Genomic DNA, 27,997 nt, shown 5'->3' with positions numbered 1-27,997 from the left:
GTCTCCAGTGTATCCTATGAGATGTAACATCACACTGCCTGTCTATACTATCTGTGTGTGCTGTGTGCAGAGTCTCCAGTGTATCCTATGAGATGTAACATCACACTGCCTGTCTATACTATCTGTGTGTGCTGTGTGCAGAGTCTCCAGTGTATCCTATGAGATGTAACATCACACTGCCTGTCTATACTATCTGTGTGTGCTGTGTGCAGAGTCTCCAGTGTATCCTATAAGATGTAACATCACACTGCCTGTCTATACTATCTGTGTGCTGCTGTGTGCAGAGTCTCCAGTGTATCCTATGAGATGTAACATCACACTGCCTGTCTATACTATCTGTGTGTGCTGTGTGCAGGGTCTCCGGTGTATCCTATGAGATGTAACATCACACTGCCTGTCTATACTATCTGTGTGCTGCTGTGTGCAGAGTCTCCAGTGTATCCTATGGGATGTAACATCACACTGCCTGTCTATACTATCTGTGTGTGCTGTGTGCAGGGTCTCCGGTGTATCCTATGAGATGTAACATCACACTGCCTGTCTATACTATCTGTGTGCTGCTGTGTGCAGAGTCTCCAGTGTATCCTATGGGATGTAACATCACACTGCCTGTCTATACTATCTGTGTGTGCTGTGTGCAGGGTCTCCAGTGTATCCTATGAGATGTAACATCACACTGCCTGTCTATACTATCTGTGTGTGCTGGGAATTCCGGCTCTTTGTATTGAGCTGGCTCATTGGGCTCCGCTCACTAAGAAGAGGCGGCTCTTCTGGTACCTGAACGGCTCCCTATTAAATATATAAAAGGGAAACGCAGGCCAGTCAATCACCCAACGCCACTCCCCTTTTAACCAGATTGCATCAGGTTAAAGGGGGGTGTGGTGAAACAGTTAGGGGCGGGGTTAAGTGAGCCATCGTTTACAAACACCCGTCTCGTTAAACCATATATTGGAACAGTGTGATGAAGCTCCGCTCCGTCACTGGACCAAAAGAATCATGGGAAAAAAATGGGGTTTATAAGAAAAAAAGAGGAGTAAGAAAGAACCACTGACAGATCTCATAACCCTAATAACACAACAGATCTATAGTCCTACAGCAAAGTCCAGCAATGTTCATCCAGATCCGCCTGTTTCATGAAAAGAATGAAACCTATGAGCTACTTGTGACATGTTTGTATTTATTATGCAGGGTCTGTGGAAAGATGCGTCAGCCCCCCTTCGATTAATTTCCCTTGAGAGGGACATGAACCCAGGGGCAGATATTTGGGGGCTAGTTCCTTGTTTTGGGATTCCCTGCATCCCCCAGTCCTATGGTAGGAAATGGGGGACTTACACCCTGGGGTCACTCTGGTTACAGTGTGACGGCTCGCAGTGATCTCTCTCGTCCTGCGCGAGACGCTCTCATTGTAATCTCATTTTCCATTTAATCCCCCGATACAAAGTAACGGAAAGTGTTTGGTATCGCGTTACTAAATCAGCTTAGGAACACAATCCTCCGATATTTATAGTAGCCAGCCCCTCCCCCACCTGCGGGCGCCTGGTCACATGACACAACCTGGAAAGCTAAACTTTCCCCGAAAAATACTACGTAATTAATATTCTAAGTCTTTGTGTGATCGGCGGGGGATAAAGCTCCTTACACGGATCACAATAATCAGCCCCAAATAGCAACATTCCCCAAATAGATTCCATCAAGAATTAAAGGGGTGGGCCCCTGCCAATGACCTCCACACGGTGACCTTATACTAGGGGCAGGGATGGGGAGCAGCTATACCCAAATACCAGAGCATCCTACAACTCACTGCTGCTGCTCGTGTCAGTCCATACTGTAGTCCTCGCATGACATTCACGAATTAGGGAGGTAAAGAAGAACATATTCCATAAAAGTCAGTAAAGTAAGACCAATATAGTCCGATTGCTTGTCCCCAGAGCTAACAGTCTACCACTAGGTTGCAGTAACAATGTATACATCATACAACGTTAGATTTGCACTGCTGCTGCCTGTGTCAGACCACACTGTAGTCCTGGCATGCTATTCATGAACCAGGGGACTCAGGATGAACTTTTCTAGAAGAGAGACAATTTGACAGATAAAGTTAACATTACATGACGGATACACGAGGTGCGACATGATCCATCACACATATTCTGCATGTACACAAGGGATTCCTTGTCCGCAGAGCTAACAATCGGCAATCTCCCCAGTGTTGTAGTAACAATGTATACTTCTACACCATACACTCTCTCAGTTTCTGCCTCAAACTGTAAGAATGGCATTCTGATCATGAACCAGGGTGCTCAGGATGAACATTTTCTTTCACAGTGATATACTCCGACAGTTAAGCGAGGTAGGACATAATCTGTATGTACAGGTCCCATTCCTTGTCCGCAGAGCTTACACTCTTTAATTATCACCCGCACTCTCCTGCACATTACCGCCGCCGCTGATGCATGCCGTAACCTTGCCGAGTGAAATGAGTTTTGCTTCTCCTCCATCCAGAAGAGTCAATTTCCAGCAGATGTTCCGGAGACGCGGGAGAAAGTTGTTTGAAGGTCAGGAGCGGCGGGTGATACAAGGAGCGGTAATTTATGAGGCGGCTGCGCCATGAATCGCGGGCCGGGCGCACTTCCTCAGCGCAGTTAGGGACCGCGGCAGACAGCTCCTTCATATCTCAATAGCCATAGAACAAGAAATCCATCAGCCGCCGGACAGTGCCGCAACTACTGGAGGATGCGCTCCGCTCCCCGGGGCCCCACAACAAGCGGCTGACATGATGAGCGCCGCTCTGGAGGACAACGCAAAGGTTAAAGACACTCCATCCAGCTTCTGTAAACAAGCCCCATATGTTCAGTGGTAGGTCTCCTTTACTGATGGCTTGTAATCATGTTGAATCTAGACTGGACATACAATTGTAACAAATCCTCAGCTGTGTGACAGACTTGGATTTAATAATGGATCAGTTCACACGTCCTCGTCCAAGCCGTTTACACTGACCATAAGAAAAACGGACAGAGCTCAGGTAGCAATTCTAATATATTCATCCACAGAGTAGAGGGTTTGTTACAACACAGCTGGACAGACAATCCTCTACAAGGATTGGTAGGTATTTCACGTTCTGTCGATTTGTTACAATGTGTCACTAACGACAATCCTCCTAAAGGTAAACACAGCGACACAGAAGACTCCACTGTTCTGGTAACGTGTTACAATGTATCAGTGCAGACAATCCACACAGAAGCAGCGCAGACTTGTCTCCCGCACTAGCAGTTTGTTACAATGTGTCAGTGCAAATAGAAAATTATCCGCCTGTTTCGATTTTAGAGCATTGTCTAGGAGGATACATTGTAACAGTTCTTATCATGTGCAGTTCTTATCATGCAGTGTGACACCAGTCCTTGCTGGTAATGTCACATACATAGAGAGGAGCGCAGTACTACAGCGGACCTCGTCTACCTGCTACACTGTGCCGAACGCTGACACCATAAATCGACTGCACAGAACAGTATTAAATTTAATTAGTTAAAAAGCAATTTGGCGGGAGCATGTACCGGCGGCGGAGCCCGCTGTGTAATCTGCTATCCATTACCACGCACCTAAGCCGATGAAATGAGTATGTGCCGCCCCGGGGAGAGGCCGCGTCATGTGCCCCGCGCCACATACCACAGCGCAGGGTAATCACCCGCCCCATAACAACGATTATCACCCACACTCACAGCCATTATAATAACCAGGAGCAGAGAGCGCGAGGAGGAAGCAAATCAGCGATTATTTATACCGCCAGGGAAGACGCAACCGCACTAATAGAGGGGAAGGATCAACGAGCCGCCAGGTCAGGGGTCACATCCACAGACGGAATGTAGTGGGAGGACGAGATTATTATCTGTAATGTGCAGCAATGATCAGAAGAGGCGACTCATAGAGAAAGATTATAACAGAGCGATACAACTCCCCGGCCTGAAATGGCTGATAACAGAGAGTAATAGATTGTATCCCCCCTGTACAGTCTCCTCTCCCCAGAATGTAATGGCTGATAACAGAGAGTAATAGATTGTATCCCCCCTGTACAGTCTCCTCTCCCCAGAATGTAATGGCTGATAACAGAGAGTAATAGATTGTTATCAGCCATTTCATCCTGGGGAGAGAAGACTGTACAGGAGGATACAATCTATTACTCTCTGATATCAGCCATTTCATCCTGGAGAGAGGAGACTGCACAGGGGGATACAATCTATTACTCTCTGCTATCAGCCATTACATCCCGGGGAGAGGAGACTGTACAGGGGGATACAATCTATTACTCTCTGTTATCAGCCATTTCATCCTGGGGAGAGGAGACTGTACAGGGGGGATACAGAGAGTAATAGACTGTATTCACCATCAGTAATTAGTGTCCGTCATGATCAGCTCGTCACATTCACAGCGCGGTATCTGTGGCGATTACGTTACGGTTGATTTATCAATCGTGTGCTGACGCCTGGTGCCGGCCTCGCTCCATGTAAAAGCAGCCGGATATTTATTCCCGCCTGACAACCTATTTACTGTAGGCAAATGGAAGCGGCAGGTAACGGCCTCCGCTATTCCCAGGCTGCGCTGCATCTCTGAAGACGGATGGAGGTAATAAAGCCGCTTTATGGGCGACAAGGCGGCTACCAAATTCTCTGTCTCTGACCTCTGGCAAAATCACTGTTCTATCTCCTGTCTATAGATTGCAAGCTCCTGGGGGCAGATGATGATCGGACATTAACCTTAAAGTAGATTTAGAGTTAAGGACGCTGTCTCTTTAAGGCTCACAGGTGGAGAAGGTCGTGGGGCCCAATGTAGATAAAGCGCAACAAGGGGGCGGCAGGTTTGGGTTTCCTTATTAGGGAGAGTTCACAGGCAAGTTAATTGATCCAAAAACCAGAACTAGATTTAAAGGGAAGGTGAGACATTCAAAAATACCGCAGGATGATGGGAGTCATAGTGACTGCAAATCCTCTAAATACTCAGGATATACTAACAGATGGAAATGAACAAGGGGTTAACCAGGGATCTGCTGAAACCCCAACCTGTTCTGCAATGTCTAAGGGTGAATTCGCACGTTGCAGATAAATTACAACATTTTCTGAGAAGTCTGCAAAATTAGAAGCCACAAAAAGCCAAAAATGTTGTAAATTTAGTTTTTGTTTTAAATATTTTAGAAGCATCAGAAATAAAAAAGGTGGATGTGTATATGTACATCTGTAAATGGATGGATAGATGTAGGGGTTCCCCCATTCTTCTTTGTACATCTAGAGGCTGGAGGTTCCCCCATTCTTCTTTGTACATCTAGAGGCTGGAGGTTCCCCCATTCTTCTTTGTACATCTAGAGGCTGGAGGTTCCCCCATTCTTCTTTGTACATCTAGAGGCTGGAGGTTCCCCCATTCTTCTTTGTACATCTAGAGGCTGGAGGTTCCCCCATTCTTCTTTGTACATCTAGAGGCTGAAGGTTCCTCCATTCTTCTCTGTACATCTAGAGGCTGGAGGTTCCTCCATTCTTCTTTGTACATCTAGAGGCTGGAGGTTCCTCCATTCTTCTTTGTACATCTAGAGGCTGGAGGTTCCCCCATTCTTCTTTGTACATCTAGAGGCTGGGGGTTCCTCCATTCTTCTTTGTACATCTAGAGGCTGGAGGTCCCCCCATTCTTCTTTGTACATCTAGAGGCTGGAGGATCCTCCATTCTTCTTTGTACATCTAGAGGCTGGGGGTTCCCCCATTCTTCTTTGTACATCTAGAGGCTGGGGGTTCCTCCATTGTTCTTTGTACATCTAGAGGCTGGGGGTTCCCCCATTCTTCTTTGTACATCTAGAGCAGTGGTTCTCAACCTTTCTAATGCTGTGACCCCGCAATACAGTTCCTCATGCTGTGGTGACCCCAAACCATGCAACTCGCAGTAAAAACACAGTAAAATTGCGGCTCCAATGGCTTTAGGCGACCCCCGGTTTTGGTCGTTCGACCCCCGCTGGGGTCCCGACCCACAGGTTGAGAACCACTGATCTAGAGGCTGGAGGTTCCCCCATTCTTCTTTGTACATCTAGAGGCTGGAGGTTCCTCCATTCTTCTTTGCACATCTAGAGGCTGGAGGTCCCCCATTCTTCTTTGTACATCTAGAGGCTGGAGGTTCCTCCATTCTTCTTTGCACATCTAGAGGCTGGAGGTCCCTCCATTCTTCTTTGCACATCTAGAGGTTCCCTTATTCTTCTTTGTACATCTAGAGGCTGGAGGTTCCCTTATTCTTCTTTGTACATCTAGAGGCTGGAGGTTCCCCCATTCTTCTTTGTACATCTAGAGGCTGGAGGTTCCCCCCATGCTTCTCTGTACATCTAGAGGCTGGAGGTTCCTCCATTCTTCTTTGTACATCTAGAGGCTGGAGGTTCCCCCCATTCTTCTTTGTACATCTAGAGGCTGGAGGTTCCCCCCATTCTTCTTTGTACATCTAGAGGCTGGAGGTTCCCCCCATTCTTCTTTGTACATCTAGAGGCTGGAGGTCCCTCCATTCTTCTTTGTACATCTAGAGGCTGGAGGTTCCTCCCATTCTTCTTTGTACATCTAGAGGCTGGAGGTTCCCCCATTCTTCTTTGTACATCTAGAGGCTGGAGGTCTCCCCATTCTTCTTTGTACATCTAGAGGCTGGAGGTTCCCCTATTCTTCTTTGTACATCTAGAGGCTGGAGGTTCCTTCATTAGATGTGATTCTATGTTTAGGTTTTCCTCCAGGCTGGATCTGTGCGGCTCCTCCAGAGTGATCCTGGCCCTGGTGTCAGTGGATGTTGGGCGCCATGTCCTGGCAGATCAGTAGTTGTACCCAACTCCACCCAGTTACAGATGATGTATTGTGCTCTAGGAGATGGTCAGAACTCCTAACCCTGCTGTGCACTGTGCCACAACTTCCTCCCTGAACAGTCTCCTGAGCTCATTGGTGAACTAACAGCATTCTGAAAAGCAAATGTTCTCTAACAAACCTCTGAAACCTTCACAGAACAAACTAAAGGGAATAAATGATTTCCAGATCTTCTATATTTACGAAAGAGGAGACTCCTAAAGACAACTGGACCCTGGATTCTATTTTGGGAGGATTCAATTAGAGGAAATTGAACATATATGACCCTTAACACATTCCAGTTTTTTAATTATCAAACATATGCAGTTTAGATCTGCAACATAAAAAGATGGATAAAATAAGAAATAGTTTATTCCTTCAATGTTAACAAATACAGAATATAGTTGTGATGACTTTCATACAGATATACATGAATGTGGATAAAGAAAAACTGAATTGAACAATTACACTTGACGCTCATCACTTTTACCCGTCCTGGACACATAGAAATCATAGTAACCGATGATTGGATCAGTAATCATTGTATATATCTATCAATCACTGACATACAAGTGTTATACAGTGCCACCATCAACCTGCAGGGGGCGACACACGCAGCCACAAGTAAAAAGTATAGTGCACAAAGAGAGTGAGATCACAGATACAATGTATCATAATATCATAGAAAACAACAAGATAAAACATAAAATCCATCACTATCCCAGATTTAAAAACGACACAAGGTCACAAACCTGCAGCTCAAATGCACAAGTCATCATATATATGAAAAAGTAATAATTCTAAATGTAAAAAGCAGGGTGTGCAATCCAACTGCTTGGCCACCAAATATCACACAGACCTACAGGAGACCCGACACATAGGAGGAGGATGTACATAACATCTGGAGACTTCCTCCTATTCCTTATTATGTGTGAAAAGAACAAAACCAGAATATAAAATACTTAACATATGACATACAATTGAGAACAGTGACTGCACCAGCAGCAGAATAGTGAGTGCAGCTCTGGGGTATAATACAGGATGTAACTCAGGATCAGTACAGGATAAGTGATGTCATGTATGTACACAGTGACTGCACCAGCAGCAGAATAGTGAGTGCAGCTCTGGGGTATAATACAGGATGTAACTCAGGATCAGTACAGGATAAGTAATGTCATGTATGTACACAGTGACTGCACCAGCAGAATAGTGAGTGCTGCTCTGGAGTATAATACAGGATGTAACTCAGGATCAGTACAGGATAAGTAATGTCATGTATGTACACAGTGACTGCACCAGCAGCAGAATAGTGACTGCAGCTCTGGGGTATAATACAGGATGTAACTCAGGATCAGTACAGGATAAGTAATGTCATGTATGTACACAGTGACTGCACCAGCAGCAGAATAGTGAGTGCAGCTCTGGGGTATAATACAGGATGTAACTCAGGATCAGTACAGGATAAGTAATGTCATGTATGTACACAGTGACTGCACCAGCAGCAGAATAGTGAGTGCAGCTCTGGAGTATAATACAGGATGTAACTCAGGATCAGTACAGGATAAGTAATGTCATGTATGTACACAGTGACTGCACCAGCAGCAGAATAGTGAGTGCAGCTCTGGAGTATAATACAGGATGTAACTCAGGATCAGTACAGGATAAGTAATGTCATGTATGTACACAGTGACTGCACCAGCAGCAGAATAGTGAGTGCAGCTCTGGGGTATAATACAGGATGTAACTCAGGATCAGTACAGGATAAGTAATGTCATGTATGTACACAGTGACTGCACCAGCAGCAGAATAGTGAGTACAGCTCTGGGGTATAATACAGGATGTAACTGGTGTAAGCTCCTCACACTGCTGTGCTCTGCGCAGCCAGTGTTGGGTGTTATCCAAGAGACTTGTAATCTTAGCATTGTATATTGAACTCCTGCACAACCCTCCACTTTGCTCTAAGTAAACTGCATAATCTTACACTATGGCTGGCTCTCAGAGGGAAGGAGAGGTGGAGCACTTCCATGCACAGAGCACAGCAGTGTGAGAATAAACCCTTAGTGAACCTGGTGAGCGGCAACCCTGGAATGTAAATCCAGATTTCACAGTCCTGCTGCTACTAACCACTTACACAACGGGACAATACATAACTGGCTGCAGAGAGCACAGAGTATAGCAGTGTGAGGTATGATCACACATCATAGCTGCTGACAGTTTCCATTTGAAGCACAGTTAAAGAGATCATTCTCTTGCGGGATGCAGTGCAGTTTCAGTGCTTCCAGTAAATGATCCCCACTTTCTCGTTCTGGAAATTTTGGGACCAGTTGGAGCCAAACTCATCCAGTAAGGTCCAAGAAAACAAACAATTAGGAGTCGCCTCCATCATTTCTGAGAATATGAAACACCCAATAAAGTGGATGACGGTGAAGTCTTCAGCCTCCGAATGAATAACCAGGTGCGGAGTGCCCCAAAATATGGAGGGGGTCCAAAAAACGAGCATTCCTGCTCGCTGACCCACAGGGAATTCACGGAAATCACGCATCGTGCGCAGTCACATGACACGCTCAAAAAAAAAAAGATTTGTCACTTCTTATGATTATGCGGGGGCGTCAATAAAGGGTTAAATGAATCCCATGTGGAAACATCATCAGATCAGTTCCACAAACGTCTTGTGCCAGGAAGAATCCAGCATTGTGCTGTTCATCCTGAGCCTCCTGGTGCAGGAACACAGAGCTATATTCTACACATTATTTTGGCCATGAAGATCTGGACAGACATATAAAGCTGCAGTGTTAAGTCCAGGTACAAACGCTCCTACTTCGCACATCTTTGGGTCAGTTTTTACTGCGGATCTGGCATTCTATGCATGCACCAGGCAGCTCAGGATGAGTATACAGGATGAAACTAGGAAATAATCTGTTGTACGTGCAGCCACGGAGGACCCTCGCCCCCCGGCGGCAGCAGATACCGCTGATAACGCAGATGTTATCCTCCTTTAAATGAATCCATCAGGTGAGCGGGCGGCGCTCAATATAAAACCGGCTCATGGCGATACGATTTTACTCCGCCAGAAGTAAATTTCTCTGTCTGGAGCCATAAAAAAAAGAGAAATTTCAAAGGATTGTAAAATTGCGGCTATAAATTCTTATTAATATCCAGCTTTCCCTGGGACTCTAAATGTTGCGGTGAAAATATAGCGGAGAACCTCCGGCGCGGCTCAGCGTTCGGAAACAGGCTGTGGGGGGAGGAAGGGGTTAATAGCCAGAACAACCCCATTGTCAGTGTCAGAGCTGATAACAGAGAGCACAAGCCTTTCACCTGGTGGCCTCCGCAATTAACCCTTGTATCACCGCTGCCTGGTCACGAGAAATACACAAACCCCTGGGGGTCATGTGACCTCCCTGTAATTATCTCAGGACTGATACATTGTAACTTATAAACCCCAAATAACCGCAGCAACTCCTGCGCCCCTATCCAATCTACCCTCACCGATCCAATCATAAGTCATGTAAATCCTGTGGGACGCAGTGACGCATTATCTGCAAAACTAACACATAGGAACCCCAAATATTTCTAATCCTATACCCCCAAGCCAAATGAACCCCGCATGTCCCCAATTAGTAGGGTCATGTGACTTGTGTATTGGATAGATACATAGTAACTGATGAACCCTAAACATTCACAGCAAGGTCTGATCCAGATCTCCCCAATTATTAGGGTCATGTGACCTCCCTGTAATTGAAACAATGAGGTTTTATGTCCAAACTGATACATTGTGACCCCGAACCCCGACTCTTCTGAGCCTCTTCCAAACCAACAGCGAACTTGAATTTCCCAATCATTGGAGCCGTGTATTGGGGTCTTGCTCTACAGTGTGACCTTTAAAGATGAAGCCCCCGACCTTGAGACCCGCGGCACGATTGTCGTTTTGAACCCGTTTTTGGGCCGTTTTTCAGCAGTCCGCTAAAAAATTAAGATAATTGGTAAAACCGGTCAAAAACAGATGCGTTTTCAAGAAAGTCCTTGAAAACAGCCCAAAAACGGGTTAATAACGCCACGTGTGCCGCCGGCCTTATATAACCATCAGAGACTTTCCAGCGCCCAGAGTCTTACAGGTGACAAATTGTCTACAATGACGCAACATATACCCCCCCCCACCCCCAATACTAATAGCACCCCCTCATGGTGCGGGTTACACATCAGATATTAGCGCTGCTGGTACACTGCTGACACCCCCCGGCCCCCAGACCAATTATCCATCATCCATAATTACATGATTACAGTTTTGAAGGGCAGGAAAGACGACATTTACATAATTTAATCATAAAACGAACTTAAAGACACAGATTTTGCCGTTCGTTTGAACAATTAACTTCCTGGCCTGGGGGGGGGGGGGGGGGCGCAGAGGGGGTAGGGAAAGGGGGGCAGAGATATTAATGTGATTAAACAGGATTTCGGCTTTATGCTGTGTCCTCTATTAAAGGAGGGCTCCGGGCAAAAGCTAAATTAATTTTAGAAGACAATCAATTTTATCCTACATGACGGTAATAAATAAGAACCCATCTGCGGAGGGCGCCGCTCGCCCTGGGTGGGGACACATGCCGCCGAGCCCCCGACAGATGCCATCTCTGCCCCCGGATGGGATTTCCTAGAAGTCTGCGAAGCCGCCTGCTCCAGGCACCACATGGTTAACAACTAGCATGTACACTGCAGAGCCCTTCCACTGCTCATCCTGAACCACCTGGTGCACGTATAACAGATTAATACAATGCCAAAGCTGCAGGGAGGACAAACTGCAGACACCAAAGTTCAGGGTACTGGGAAAGCTGGGTGACTGAATGATAAAAAGGCACCGCCTATTCGAACTGTATTACAGAACTTCCTTCTGTTCTCATTTCAGAAGGGCAAATTTCTAGTAAGATTATACAGGAGTCAGAAGGGAGGGACTATGAAGCTTCTAAATGCAGAGAGCACAGCAGTGTGAGGACCCTCCCCCAGTGCACTTGGAAAAGCTACAATCCAAAAATATAAAATCCATATAGTCCACAGTCCTGCTGCTACTAACATCATACACAAAGGTAATTACATCTCTCTCCAGGGACAATACCCGACACTGGCTGTAGAGAGCACAGAGCACAGAAGTGTGGGGACACACCCCCAAGAGCACTTGAAAAATCCACAGTCCTGGGATATTGCGCACAGGGCACAGCAGTGCGATGACAATATCAAATACTAGTTTCAGAGAACGCAGAACACAGCAGTGTGAGGACACACCTCCAGTGCACTTGGAGAAACTGGATTTCCATATATTAAGCTCCACCCATAAAATATATACAAACTTTAATACAACAACAAAAAAATAGCAACGTTCCTATAAGACATAAATGATTTGGTTAATTCCCCAGAGGCTGCAGAGAAGTTTCAGAAACACACACCCCCCCCCCCCCCGTCTCTGTGACCACCAGTGTGCACAGCGATGACATCAGGCAGATCCATCCACACTGTAAGACATGAGCGGAGGAGGTCCAGGGTCCTGTAATTTATGACTTTTTCATCCAGAGAGACTGTGCTCAGTGCAAGACGCTAATGTGCCGCCTGCAGCAACACGCTCAGCACGCTCTGCGGATCTGTCACATACACGGAGCTGCAGCACAGCAGAACCAAGAATAAGACGGCTGAAGTCTCCAGACAATCCGCCACTACCAAAGAGATCATTCAACTTCTTCATCCACTGCTACATCACGCCTTATACTCTACTCACACCCAAAGCTGACTCCACAGAAGAAGCAGCAGAAAGTTCTGTCTTCCTCCCCTTTATCCAAAGGCCAACACAAATATGGATTCTCCTTTGTCCCTCAGTCACACATAAAGCGGAATCCACAATTCTGTGGTTTAGATGTAGCGGAACGGGTTCGGAATCACTGAAAATCTGCAACATGTGAGTGCGGCCTCGGGGAATACTCACAGGTAGCAAAACATTCTGCAACCATGAATGGGCTCCGCAGTGATCCAGAATTATCTGCAGGGTGAATCCACTCATACTCCAGTCACATCCAAAGCTGGAGCCCAAATTCTACACTTTGGGGTATATTCACACACAGCTCAAGGTTCTGCCCTGCTGCTGCATTAACTCAACATCAGCCCCTATTGGTCCAGTGTAAATGCAGCTCTGGATGTGACTGGAGCAAATGCTATCGTGTAAATCAAGAGTGCACATCACATCCTCTGCTTGTTGTCACTGAATAAAGCCGATAACACACCAGCGAGTTTGTTGCGTCCAACTCTCAGCATATGCTGCCCGGAAGGTCCGGCCCAAAGGATGAAAACCCGGAACTGAACTCAGAAAGTTATATTAGTTCTGTTCCGGATGCTCAGTGTTCCGGCCAGAACCTGCTGAGAGTTGGAGGCAAAGAATGTGTGAATGCAGCTTTAGACCACCGACTGTATTCAGTGAACTTGCATAGAGGCAGGACCGCTCACAGCTGAGGGGTTGTGACAATGGCATCCAGTCTAGAGCTGACAGCAGCCTGGACGCATTGCCGTATGCTCTCCTGCGGCATGTTACATGCTGGAAGGCTCCTCCGGAGCAGTCACTGAGCCTTAAGGGTGAAGTCACAGCCAGACCTGTGATGACCCTTTTCCATTTAAATGACTGGAACACCAAGAATTTAAAATAAAAAAAATTCTGCAACAAATGCGCAGCGTGTAAATACATCCATAGAGTGTCAGCCCCGGGGCCCGGTGTTCTGTAGTTACATGTACCCGGCTGTGAAGCATTAGGGGTCACTCCGACTCATCACCGTCATGTAAATTATTTATCCATCACTACAGCAGCAGGACAGAGCGCAGCTCCTCCCGGCCGCCATGAATAATACATGACGACAAACAGCAAGTAATCAATAGGGGGCTCCGCCTGGAAGGGGGCGCTGCATGGGATCCGGTCCACAGCGCCAGAAAATCCAGAATCCACAAAGATCCCACATAAATCATGGAATCAGACCTTCAGCCTTCACTAACAACTCCGCTTGCTGTCATTTCTGCTGCTACTACTGTAACAACATACACAAAGGTGAAATTACACATCTCCCCAATACATTGCAGTCTGCAAAGAGCACAGCAGTGTGAGGACATGCTCCAGTGCTGGAGATACTACAATGCTAGAATATAAATCCATATTTCACAGTCCTGCTGCTAATTACAACATACAAATGTCTGATAACACACATCCCTACACAATACCTGACACTTTCTGCAGAGAGCTCAGAGCACAGCAGTGTCAGGACACATCACCTGTGCTGAGGAGAGCACAGCAGTGTGAGGACAATACAGAACACTGGCTGCAGTCTGCGGGGGTCACACCTGCGGACAGGTTACCAAACCGAAATCTAAAACTTCACGCAAGTTCCCCCATCCTCTCCAGTAGGGGCGACATCCTATGAAAGGCTCCGCCTCCCACTTTTCCTAGTGCTTTACACTGCAGCTCTGCTCACATTTATAATACAGTCTAAGGCTTTGTGGAAACATAAAAGTTATAACAGGATGAATCTGTTTATGGATTGCAGCCGCCCCGAGCCTCCACATTTGGGCTCCTTGTTAATCCCATACAACTTTTATACTGCCCCATAACCTGCGGCAGCGGAGGAGGCGGCACAGATGTTCACCTCTAATACAATTTCCATCCAATTTCCTAAGTGCGCCCCCCGCGTGCTGTGCCGCGCCGTTGTGTTTAGCTTGCAAATTCTTTTAATAAATAATGAATGCAATAAAATGGAGCGATCAATGAAAGCGGAGAAAACCATAAAACGAGGCGCGAGGCTCCGGCCACTGCTGCTCAGCGAAAGCCTCAATCCCAAAACCAATCAATAGGATTGTTACCCGCTGCGCTTTCTAGACCGGTCACAGAGGAGGCGAGTAACCTCAGCGCAGACACCCGACAGCCACAGAGATGGAGAAAATCACTGCATAGGGGGCAGTATTATAGTAGTTATATTCCTGTACATAGGGGCAGTATTATAGTAGTTATATTCTTGTACATAGGAGGCAGTATTATAGTAGTTATATTCTTGTACATAGGGGGGCAGTATTATAGTAGTTATATTCCTGTACATAGGGGCAGTATTATAGTAGTTATATTCTTGTACATAGGAGGCAGTATTATAGTAGTTATATTCTTGTACATAGGGGGCAGTATTATAGTAGTTATATTCTTGTACATAGGGGGCAGTATTATAGTAGTTATATTCTTGTACATAGGGGGCAGTATTATAGTAGTTATATTCTTGTACATAGGGGGCAGTATTATAGTAGTTATATTCTTGTACATAGGGGGCAGTATTATAGTAGTTATATTCTTGTACATAGGGGGCAGTATTATAGTAGTTATATTCTTGTACATAGGGGGCAGTATAATTGTAGTTATATTCTTGTACATAGGGGGTAGTATTATAGTAGTTATATTCTTGTACATAGGGGGCAGTATTATAGTAGTTATATTCTTGTACATAGGGGGCAGTATAATTGTAGTTATATTCTTGTACATAGGGGGTAGTATTATAGTAGTTATATTCTTGTACATAGGGGGCAGTATTATAGTAGTTATATTCTTGTACATAGCGGGCAGTATTATAGTAGTTATATTCTTGTACATAGGGGGTAGTATTATAGTAGTTATATTCTTGTACATAGGGGGCAGTATTATAGTAGTTATATTCTTGTACATAGGGGGCAGTATTACAGTAGTTATATTCTTGTACATAGGGGGCAGTATTATAGTAGTTATATTCTTGTACATAGGGGGCAGTATTATAGTAGTTATATGCTTGTACATGGGGGGCAGTATTATAGTAGTTATATTCTTGTACAAAGGGGGCAGTATTATAGTAGTTATATTCTTGTACATAGGGGCAGTATTATAGTAGTTATATTCTTGTACATAGGGGACAGTATTATAGTAGTTATATTCTTGTACAAAGGGGGCAGTATTATAGTAGTTATATTCTTGTACAAAGGGGGCAGTATTGTAGTAGTTTTATTTTTTATGTAGAAGCTCTATAAGTGTTATACTGTAGTATATAGATGCAGTATTATATACACATCACATCTGCTGTGTGGTTTCTGTTGTATTGATGATAAATGCAGCATTTGACACCATTACTATCAGGGATGTCAGGTGTTATTCCCCTTTGTTCACACTGTGGCGACGCTTCTGTGAGTATTATGTGGATGTACACGTCTGCTTTTTAATCTGTTAACAGCCGCAGACTTTAACAAACCTCACATTTCTATTAATTAAAACAATGTAGGTCATAAATCAGCAGCAGGAGAAATAAGCAGCAGTCACAACACTTTGTACTAAGTCTGAGTCCAGGAGGAGGAGGGGGGGGGGGGGGGTGTAGCTGAGAAAGATGACAACAGCGACAACGTCCAGTCATCTGCAGCCGGGGAAAGGATCAGGACTCTCAGTATGATGGGAGGATGCTGAGGATGGTGGTATTTATTATCCAAGCTCCATTAATATTGTTCCCCTTCTGATCAGTAGATGGAAATCCCGGGTCGGGCCAGGGGGGAGACGCTCACTCCCGGGTCGGGCCAGGGGGGAGACGCTCACTCCCGGGTCGGGCCAGGGGGGAGGCGACGCTCATCTTGGGGGTCGGGGCTGGGGGGCCACGCTCGTCCTGGGTCAGTTGTCATTTGTGGCTCATGATGACGAGGCAACAGCCGAGCTCCCGGCTCCGGCAGAATCCTGAAGCGCTCTCTTGTCTTCCGTGCGCTCTCTATTAATCATTCATAGCTCTCTGCTGTAATCTCCTGTAATGTAATACATTATATTGTTACATCTTTATACATTCAGTCGTGAGCAGCGCGCTCAGATCTTCAGGCAGCAACACGGAGATGAACCAAAAGACCCAAGTATGTGGACCCCTACAACCCACACAGAAATGTGCAGGGCCGAGACCCTCATGGGACGGAGCACGGCCGGCGCTGGTCCTACAGGGGACATACTGATCCTTTGCCGGGCCCCGCCGGTGGTGTCCTTGTGTTCTATTGGTCCAGGCAGTAGATACACTGGTGTCATCTGGGATAATATATAATGATCTATTTTTTTAGTTTATTGCGATATAAGGGTTGGGATTTAGGGAGATGATAACGGGATTATTCCCCAGAATCTTCTACTTGTTATAGAAGATTGTTGTTGTGAATATGGACTGACCGGCATCTGCTACGTGTAGTTCACCACCAGACAATCCTCTTTCTTCGTATCTTTACAACCAGTCGCTCTCTCCGCGTCTCCATCAGGTCTTGGGAGTTTAGTAAAAGGCAGAGCTCCTACAAATCTTGCGGTGAGCAGCTGCTTCTCCTCGTCCCCGCTCCTCCCCCTGCGTCCCGCGAGATTGATAGGTGACATTTACCAAACGCCATAATCGTTCATTATCCGCCGCTGTCACTTTCATTACAGTCAAATGTTAATGTGAAAAAGGCTTCACCAAACTCACGATTTTTCCTATTGATTTTTCCCTTTTGCATATAATGACTTGTTCAATACTAAACCTCTGATCGGGATCACGTGACGCGTGCCCCTCCCCCGACACCCCAGCCACAATTATCCATTTCAGATGAACCTGGAAGGAAGGGAATGGGAATAATTTATCCCAAATCCTATAAATAGAACAATATTTTTTTAAATTATTTTTTTTAATCAATATATTCACTTAATTATGTAATTAAAATCTGTACTTGATACAATTTGCCATTAATTTTGGATTTAACTTTGCACCAAAATTCCTGATTTCTTACGGAGGTTTAAAGATGCTCTAATATTTAATTCTTTAATGCAAATTTTCACAATTTTTTTCACCCACTGACTAATTTAGAAAATTTTGTGATTTTGTTTCTCTCACTCACTGCATACATTTTTTCTTCTCTGTTGTGACCCAATTGCACAAGTAGGAGCCAGATTTCCTTCCAGATTTGCTTAATTTGGATTTTTTCCCCTCTCTCGTTCCTGCTACCGTCGCTTTAACCGTCTGCAGCCCCGCCGCTGATTGCTGACAGTGTATAGGACATTAATGCATCTGTCATGATAACAAGCTAAGAATAACTTGCAGACATCAAACCAAGAGGCAGAATCTATGTGAAGTGATTCATTCAGATCTGTCTCATTGATTTATTAAACACAGGGCAACATCTGCAGCCGCACACAGCCGCGCCGCCAAATTAATGCAGGATCAATTCAGATGGAAAAAAGTGCAAAGAGAGATAAATCAAAACAGCATTTGCATGCGCTGCCACAATCAGCCTTATTGGGTGTAAATGCTGCGTTTCCCCCCTTTTCGGGAGCGAAACGCGACTAAACATGATGTTATCTCCGCAGAAGGGGCTTGATTTGAAGAGACACAGATTTGTACAGGTCCCGGCGCGCAAAAAGAAGAAAAGAGATGAAAAAAAAAAAGTGTCTGGTGAATAACACTACTGAATATGCAACAGGAGCCGCACGGGGAGGTGGGCGAGCAGCCAGTAGGGTCCGGACCACAGCAGCAACGCAAACATGGGTGGGGGTCAGACATGTCAGACACGGGGGGGTACGGCTGCTACATAAAGGGACACAATGACTAAAAGACTTGTCACCCGGCAGATGAGTATCCCGTTACTAAGCAGCGGCCTGAATGTATCCGCACTGATACAATGTAACCAACGGGTCAAGACATGATACACAAGATATTAGGAGAAACCGACCGCACCAAGAGGTCATTCACATGGGATCCATACAACAGCGACTTTGTATACTACAAGATATTTAAGATTTTTATACTACAAAATACGGCACATTTATTTTTATCAAATGTTTTTGATGCAGAATTCGATTTTGGAATTGTAAGTTTTGGAAACATCTGAACCAAAACATAAAATATTATAATATACATCAACTGCCTAGAATGTAAATTCACACCCAAGACGCCCTGGATTTTTCTGCAGCCGGTGTCCACAGATTTTTCATGCACAAATCCACAGCACAAATCTATCCGCTATGTGTGACCAGGCTCCAAAATAGTGATACAAAAATAAGGAAAAATGTAAAATAAATAAATAAAATATTAAAATGTCCAGACAACCCATAGTGGAAGCAGAGACTGCGGGTCAGATGGAGCAGGACTCATCTCATCCACACATTTAATCCTTTTCCACCCCATTAACTCCTGCTGGTCCGCTCACCTCAGAAAGGAAAAAAAAAATTACCAAAAACATTCCATAAAAAAAAATGCAGCTTTTTTATGCTACAATGAGTCAAGAAACTTAAATGCCAAATTATTTCTACTATAAATTTATATCCTGCCTGAGGATTTTTCTCTCAGTTAGAACTCACGGAATTAAACTTCGGCAAAAACGGACAAAAAAACTAAAATCACGTTTTTTTTTAGTTTCTGTGTCGTTTACCCTGATTTTTTTTTCATTATTTTACATCGTCCTTTACTCAGGGACAAGTTTACAGACAGCCGCTGTTTGCAGAATGTCATAAAGGGGAGTGTTGCGTATAACTAATAATCGCCCCCCTCCTGAGGACCGCGCACATTTGCCAGCCAGTGATTAGGATTCTGGCCCGATCCGTTCTTGGCTCAGGGTCTGGGCTTCGGTGGTATAAAATATTGTCTTTATTTACAGACCCAATTAATAGCAATGAGTCTGTGTGTTCCCTCATCAGCCCCGTCACATAAAATCTCTCTTTGGATGAGTAAATCCCCAGGACAAGCCAACATGGACGGTAGCAGTGCTGGATTCTGGGCGTCTGTCATCAATGGAAATATATCACCTGAATGTCGCCTCTAAATACCGGAGAGCAGACACATTGTGACCAGCCAAGTATCACACCACACAGATACAATGTACCCAGTCACGTATCTCATCTCACAACCTGGATACTGCTCAGATACTTGGCTGGTTAAAATGTATCTCCCCTCAATGCCCGGATAACATTCAGATACAATGATGCCAGTCACGTATCTCATCTTATAACCTGGACATTGCTCAGATACATTGTAACTCGCCCTGTATCTCACCTCACAGCCCAGGTACTGCTCAGATACATTGTAACTCACCCTGTATCTCACCTCACAGCCTGGGCACTGCTCAGATACATTGTAACCGGGTGTGTATCTTAGGTCACAGCCCAGGTACTGCTCAGATACATTGTAACTCGCCTGTATCTCACCTCACAGCCCGGGTACTGCTCAGATACATTGTAACTCGCCTGTATCTCATCTCACAGCCCGGGTACTGCTCAGATACATTGTAACTCGCCTGTATCTCATCTCACAGCCCGGGTACTGCTCAGATACATTGTACATTATGTCTGCTCAGATACATTGTAACCGGGTGTGTATCTTGTGTCAAGGCCCGGGCACTGCTCACATCTACTTAAGTGGAAGTGTAAGTTTTCTCGAAGACCGGCAGAATCTACAGGTTTGCTTTTTATTTGTAATTTTGTGGTTACTTATTAGATTATCCATCCACCTAACTAGTCACAGACATACAGGCAGTCCCCGAGTTACCGGGATATACAGGATAGGGTCTGTAGGTTTGTTCTTAAGTTGCGTTTGTATATAAGTCGGAACTGTATATTTTATAATTGTAAGCACAGACAAATTTTTTTGGTCTCTGTGACAATTGGATTTTAAAAATGTTGGATTCTCATAAGAACCAGGATTAATAATAAAGCTTCATTACAGACGCTTGTGATATCTGTTATAGCTGATTATTGTAGCCTAAGGATAAAGTACAAGAAATTACCAACATCCAGAGGTCCGTTTGTAATTAGGGGTCGTCTGTAAGTCGGGCATTCTTAAGTAGGGGACAGTCTGTATAAAGAAATCTTAGGGTATATTTTGGGTATTTTTGTGCTGAAAATAATCCGAAAAACAGCATTTCTTGATTAATAAAAGTGAATGAACGCTTACAGTTACAGTTATAACAATTTATAAATACCCACTATAATATAAAACCAACAGTCGCCGCCAGCGCACCACAGAGCTGACAATCTACAGGGGTCAGAGCTCTAATGGAGGAGTCCAGGAATTTCCTACCTCCCCCACAAACACTTTATGTAATTCTTGTAATTAGGGCTTTGATTTTTTTTTTCCTCTGGGAATAAAAGTTGCGGAAGCTGACAACCATATTAATGGGGATCTGCGGCCGCTTCCCCCCATGACCCAGATTCAGACATTCCAGTATTGTCCCTTGAAGTTGGAGGGATGACCGGGCTGTCAGCGGCAGGAGGCCGGCAGTGCGAGGGTCAGGAGGGGTCCGGCCGCCACTTCTCATTTCCATGACACAAACTTTATCCTCAGAGCTGAGAAAAGGAGCCATCACAACATGTGCAACAGGGGCCCCAACCAAACCCAACCACAGGGGCCCGAAGCAAACTCAACAACAGGGGCCCATAAACCAGGCAGAAAAAGAAGGATAATAAAAAGCAGAACAAATATAAGTCTGACTGCACTATGACCCCCATCAGGAGGAACAATAACCAGCATCAGAATGTTATACAGATTTCCAGGAGGATGATCCCCACCAAAAATCACACGGATAAGTCACGGTGTAAAATTGATAAAAAGCTACAATACAAATGTAGCAAAATATCAGTGTAAAATTATATAAATAATAATTCTGGAGATCAGCTCCTCTTCATCTGCAGCGCAGCATCTCCTTCTGCTATTATTAATGATAAATGTTTGCAGAATAGATGTCATAATAACCGAGTGTCTCATATCTGTGCCGGGAAGATAACCCTGTCACCACCGCCATGTACATCATGTCTGCTGCATATCTGCATGTGTCACAGATGAAGCAGAGCCGACTTTATCATTCAATTACCACTTCAGAGCTACAATATAACTCTCCGAGTACAGATCATGTAGTAGATGTCACCTGCAGTCCTATGTAACACCACAGATAACACAGTGATATCTCTCCGAGTACAGATCATGTAGTAGATGTGTCCTGCAGTCCTATGTAACACCACAGATAACACAGTGATATCTCTGAGTACAGATCATGTAGTAGATGTCACCTGCAGTCCTATGTAACACCACAGATAACACAGTGATATCTCTGAGTACAGATCCTGTAGTAGATGTGTCCTGCAGTCCTATGTAACACCACAGATAACACAGTGATATCTCCCTGAGTACAGATCATGTAGTAGATGTGTCCTGCAGTCCTATGTAACACAGATAACACAGTGATATCTCTGAGTACAGATCATGTAGTAGATGTCACCTGCAGTCCTATGTAACACCACAGATAACACAGTGATATCTCTGAGTACAGATCATGTAGTAGATGTCACCTGCAGTCCTATGTAACACCACAGATAACACAGTGATATCTCTCTGAGTACAGATCATGTAGTAGATGTCACCTGCAGTCCTATGTAACACCACAGATAACACAGTGATATCTCTGAGTACAGATCATGTAGTAGATGTGTCCTGCAGTCCTATGTAACACCACAAATAACACAGTGATATCTCCCTGAGTACAGATCATGTAGTAGATGTGTCCTGCAGTCCTATGTAACACCACAAATAACACAGTGATATCTCCCTGAGTACAGATCATGTAGTAGATGTGTCCTGCAGTCCTATGTAACACCACAGATAGCACAGTGATATCTGAGTACAGATCATGTAGTAGATGTGTCCTGCAGTCCCATGTAACACCACAAATAACAGTTGTATATCACTGAGCACAGATCATGTAGCAGCAGTCCTATGTAACAGCACAGATCATGCATGGGAGTTGTAATTAAAAACAGTAAATGCAGCTAGAAAGAGACAGGTCATACATTAGACACACAACATATACATAACATTCAATATATTGATGACATCCACCAAATACACCCTAGGATAGATATATACCAGTCCATACATATACAGCCTGTATATATGTGTAATAGGTGACATATACAAAGACATATACAAAGCAGCCTACAGATGTATATACCTCACTATGTCACCTATAACACATATTACAGGCTGCAGATGTATGGACGTCTATACGGGACCCAGCAAGAACATATAGACCCCAGTCGGGTTCCATGTAATAAAGACTGTTCTACACGCTGTGCACTTACACCGATAGGAAGATAGAAATCCACAGTCAGGTATGTAATATATACTGTATACACAGTCCACATCAGATATTATGTACATAAGGGCACATTTACTAAGAACAGTGCAAACATAGGGGACGTCAGACTCAGGATTTTTGGCGCCTGTTCTTCATGGATCTGGCTATCCTGCACTGCTCCGGCAGAGTGCACCACTTTTTTTTGGTGCACCAACATAGAGCGTGCGACACACTTCCGTCAGACTTTGCATTGTTAAATCAGGTGCACGGTCCCACTGAGCACCGGACGCTCCCTTCAATGGAGAAATTTGTGTTGCATAAAGACTAGTGCAGTCGCAACACAGAAGGGTTGCAAATATGGCGCGGACACTCCTGTACAAGCAGTTAGCACCAAAAAAAAAACCATGCAGAAAACTGGAGCACAGTCCTTAGGAAATGAGCCCCACAATGTGTGGAATAGCACATAAGCAATTCCCCTAAACGTGTGTTCAGTGTCCAGAAGGCAGTGATGTTTTAGATACCACAGTATGAGGGAAGCGCTCACATAGCAACTCCCCTATACAGTCACACCACATCAGCTCTGCTGTGACTTGTTACTGTATCAATGTACAAACAGTATCCACAATCTGATCAGCCTCATGATGGGTACAGCGCACAGTATGATGCAGGGGGTCAGCACCCACATTATTCATGGTAGTAATAATAACAATAACTACTGACATGTAAATATGAGGACAGTACAGTATGAGGAGCAGACACTATACGGAATATACTATATATACACAGTATGCAGGTACAGTGCCCTATATAATGATTACAGTACAAGGGGGGCACAGCGGACGCACTACAGCCGGGGGGCACAGTATCATGATGGTCCGGCAGTATGTTAAGCATTTTCCTAGAGACTGGAGTCTCTCCAGCTGTTGAGGCACTACAACCTCCAGCATGTCCTGATAAGTTATCAACTTCTGATAGGAGGTGCAGACCAGGAACGTGACAAGTGAGAAAACCACTGCTGATGGGAAATATGCAGGGGGCGCTGTATACAGCAGGTCATCAGGCATGGAGGGGGGGGGGGGTGGCGCTGTATACAGCAGGTCATCAGGCATGGAGGGGGGGCGCGCTGTATACAGCAGGTCATCAGGCATGGAGGGGGGGGGCGCTGTATACAGCAGGTCATCAGGCATGGAGGGGGGGGGGCGCTGTATACAGCAGGTCATCAGGCATGGAGGGGGGGGTGGCGCTGTATACAGCAGGTCATCAGGCATGGAGGGGGGGGGCGCTGTATACAGCAGGTCATCAGGCATGGAGGGGGGGGGCGCTGTATACAGCAGGTCATCAGGCATGGAGGGGGGGGGGGCGCTGTATACAGCAGGTCATCAGGCATGGAGGAGGGGGGGGGCTGTATACAGCAGGTCATCAGGCATGGAGGGGGGGGGGGCTGTATACAGCAGGTCATCAGGCATGGAGGGGGGGGCGCTGTATACAGCAGGTCATCAGGCATGGAGGGGGGGGCGCGCTGTATACAGCAGGTCATCAGGCATGGAGGGGGGGGGCGCGCTGTATACAGCAGGTCATCAGGCATGGAGGGGGGGGGGCGCTGTATACAGCAGGTCATCAGGCATGGAGGTGGAGGGACGGGTCACTGTATACAGCAGGGCACCAGACATAGAGGGGGAGGGACGGGTCACTGTATACAGCAGGGCACCAGACATGGAGGGGGCGCTTTGTATACAGCAGGTCATCAGACATGGAGGGGGCGCTTTGTATACAGCAGGTCATCAGGAATAGATTGGGGGGGGGGGGGGAAGTCAATGTATACAGCAGGTCACCAGGCATGGAGGGGGGACAGGTCACTGTATACAGCAGGGCACCAGGCATGGAGGGGGGACAGGTCACTGTATACAGCAGGGCACCAGGCATGGAGGAGGGGGGGGCGCTTTATACAGCAGGTCATCAGGCATGGAGGGGGGGGCGCGCTGTATACAGCAGGTCATCAGGCATGGAGGGGGGGGGCGCTGTATACAGCAGGTCATCAGGCATGGAGGGGGGGGGCGCTGTATACAGCAGGTCATCAGGCATGGAGGTGGAGGGACGGGTCACTGTATACAGCAGGGCACCAGACATAGAGGGGGAGGGACGGGTCACTGTATACAGCAGGGCACCAGACATGGAGGGGGTGCTTTGTATACAGCAGGTCATCAGACATGGAGGGGGCGCTTTGTATACAGCAGGTCATCAGGAATAGATTGGGGGGGGGGGGGGGAGTCAATGTATACAGCAGGTCACCAGGCATGGAGGGGGGACAGGTCACTGTATACAGCAGGGCACCAGGCATGGAGGGGGGACAGGTCACTGTATACAGCAGGGCACCAGGCATGGAGGGGGGACAGGTCACTGTATACAGCAGGTCATCAGGAATAGATTGGGGGGGGGGGGTCACTGTATACAGCAGGGCACCAGGCATGGAGGGGGGACAGGTCACTGTATACAGCAGGGCACCAGGCATGGGGGCACTGTAGTTTCTATGTACATAGTGGAGAGGTCTCTAGGTACAGATGACACTGGGCACTTCTGCTCCATTATGATACATGAGGCGCAGGGGACACCACACACCCCACTTATCCAGCAAAGACTATGAGGCTCAGAACATACATAGAAGCATAGAACATCTCCGAGATGAGGCACAGAGTATTGTAATAAGGAACATGTGAGACACAGAACTTCCCCAGGAGGAGGTGTGAGGCACTGTACACATGAGGCACCCACTATATACGAGGCATGGGGCACAGGTTTATACATGAGGTTCAAGTTACATGTATAGACCAAGTATACACGAGTAACGGGGCACACGGGGACAGAATGTATATGAGCACATGTTAAAGATGAGCACAGAATACATAAGGCACAGGTTACACATGGGCACAGTATATACACACAGGGGGCACAGGTAATGAGGCACATTATATACACATAGGGGGCACAGGTAATGGGGCAGTGTATATACACACAGGGGGCACATTATATACACATAGGGGGCACAGGTAATGGGGCAGTGTATATACACACTGGGGGGGGCACAGTATACATAAGGCACAGGTTACACATGGGCACAGTATATACACACAGGGGGCACAGGTAATGAGGCACAATTATATACACATAGGGGGCACAGGTAATGGGGCAGTGTATATACACACTGGGGGGGGGGCACAGTATACATAAGGCACAGGTTACACATGGGCACAGTATATACACACAGGGGGCACAGGTAATGAGGCACATTATATACACACAGGGGGCACAGGTAATGGGGCACAGTATATACACATAGGGGGCACAGGTAATGGGGCAGTGTATATACACACAGGGGGCACAGGTAATGTGGCAGTGTGTATATAAACACTGGGAGGCACGGTATACATAAGGCACAGGTTACACATGGGCACAGTATATACACACAGGGGGCACAGGTAATGGGGCAGTGTATATACACACTGGGGGGGGGGCACAGTATACATAAGGCACAGGTTACACATGGGCACAGTATATACACACAGGGGGCACAGGTAATGGGGCACAGTATATACACACAGGGGCACTGCATATATACACACGGGGGCACAAGGGGGAGGGTCACAGTACTCGGGTCTGACCTGGCGTTGGTGCAGTCCTGGTAGAGGGTCTCGAAGTCGTGCCTGGTGATGAGTTTGCAGCGGTTGACCCCGGGCTGGATGGCCCCCAGCCCCCGCAGGACCCGCACCTGCTCCACGGTGCACACCACGGGGGTGATGTCCAGCCTCTTGAGCTTGGTGTAGACGGTATGCAGGCCGCCCACCAGGTGCTTCAGGAAGAGCTCGAACACCTGCGGGAGACAGATGAGCTCCTGCCCGTCCAGCACGAAGGACGCGACCCGCACCCCGTGCACCTCCACCATCCGGCACTCCCCGCCCGCCGCAGAGCCGCCCCCGGGGCCCGGGCTGTAGCCGCTCAGCAGCGGAGACTCTGCAGGACTCAGCACCGGAGCAGGAGGCGCGGACACGGCCATGCTCAGCTCCCGGCCGCCGCCGCCTGACACTGACTGCCGGAGCGCGGGGCGCGGAGCGGGGACACACTGCACCGCCGCCAATCAGCGCCCGGGGCGGGGCCAAAGGTGCGGGGGGATTGGGCGCTGTGCGGGACGGGGCGGGGCTACACGGCTGTCACTCAGGGAGGGCGCGTGTCCCGGCTCCGCACCCACCGCGGCAACAAGGGGTTAACTGCTGCGCGCCCGGGACTGAGAGGGTTAACTGCTGCGCGCCCGGGACTGAAAGGGTTAACTGCTGCGCGCCCGGGACTGAGAGTGTTAACTGCTGCGCGCACGCACCAGACTGCAAGTGCAAATCACTGCTGCCCGTATTAAAAACTTAAAGAGGTTTTCGTAGACTCTTTTTAGGTAGAGTCAGATTTCCAGTGTCCTCACCACCTGCAGTGCTCTGACTGACCGAGAACTAAGGGACAGATCAGAGAGAGAGAGAGGCCAGAGACCAAGCCCTCAGAGAGAGAGAAAGAGAGGCCAGAGACCGAGCCCTCAGAGAGAGAGAGAGGGGCCAGAGACCGAGCCCTCAGAGAGAGAGAGAGGCCAGAGACCGAGCCCTCAGAGAGAGAGAGAGGGGCCAGAGACCGAGCCCTCAGAGAGAGAGAGAGGGGCCAGAGACCGAGCCCTCAGAGAGAGAGAGAGAGAGAGACCGAGCCCTCAGAGAGAGAGGCCAGAGACCGAGCCCTCAGAGAGAGAGAGAGAGGCCAGAGACCGAGCCCTCAGAGAGAGAGAGAGGCCAGAGACCAAGCCCTCAGAGAGAGAGAAAGAGAGGCCAGAGACCGAGCCCTCAGAGAGAGAGAGAGAGAGAGACCGAGCCCTCAGAGAGAGAGAGAGAGGCCAGAGACCGAGCCCTCAGAGAGAGAGAGAGAGGCCAGAGACCGAGCCCTCAGAGAGAGAGAGAGAGAGACCGAGCCCTCAGAGAGAGAGGCCAGAGACCAAGCCCTCAGAGAGAGAG

The 27,997-nt window shown here is 46.8% G+C and overlaps 1 protein-coding gene across 1 annotated transcript in view; it reads right to left on the bottom strand.

Annotated features, from left to right (window-relative positions):
• DACH2 (dachshund family transcription factor 2) overlaps nt 1-27,082 on the bottom strand; it is a 226,968-nt gene extending 199,886 nt beyond the window's left edge. Inside the window, exon 1 of the mRNA XM_072123223.1 lies at nt 26,621-27,082. Within this exon, the coding sequence (XP_071979324.1) occupies nt 26,621-27,012 (392 nt within the window). The 5' untranslated portion in view covers nt 27,013-27,082. The remainder of the gene's footprint in view (nt 1-26,620) is intronic.
• Between the last annotated feature and the right edge of the window lie 915 nt (nt 27,083-27,997).

The sequence above is a fragment of the Engystomops pustulosus genome, chromosome 9, assembly GCF_040894005.1.
Source record: "Engystomops pustulosus chromosome 9, aEngPut4.maternal, whole genome shotgun sequence".
In the NCBI taxonomy this organism is placed as follows: Eukaryota; Metazoa; Chordata; class Amphibia; order Anura; family Leptodactylidae; genus Engystomops; species Engystomops pustulosus.
This window is presented reverse-complemented; position numbering and strand designations above follow the sequence as displayed.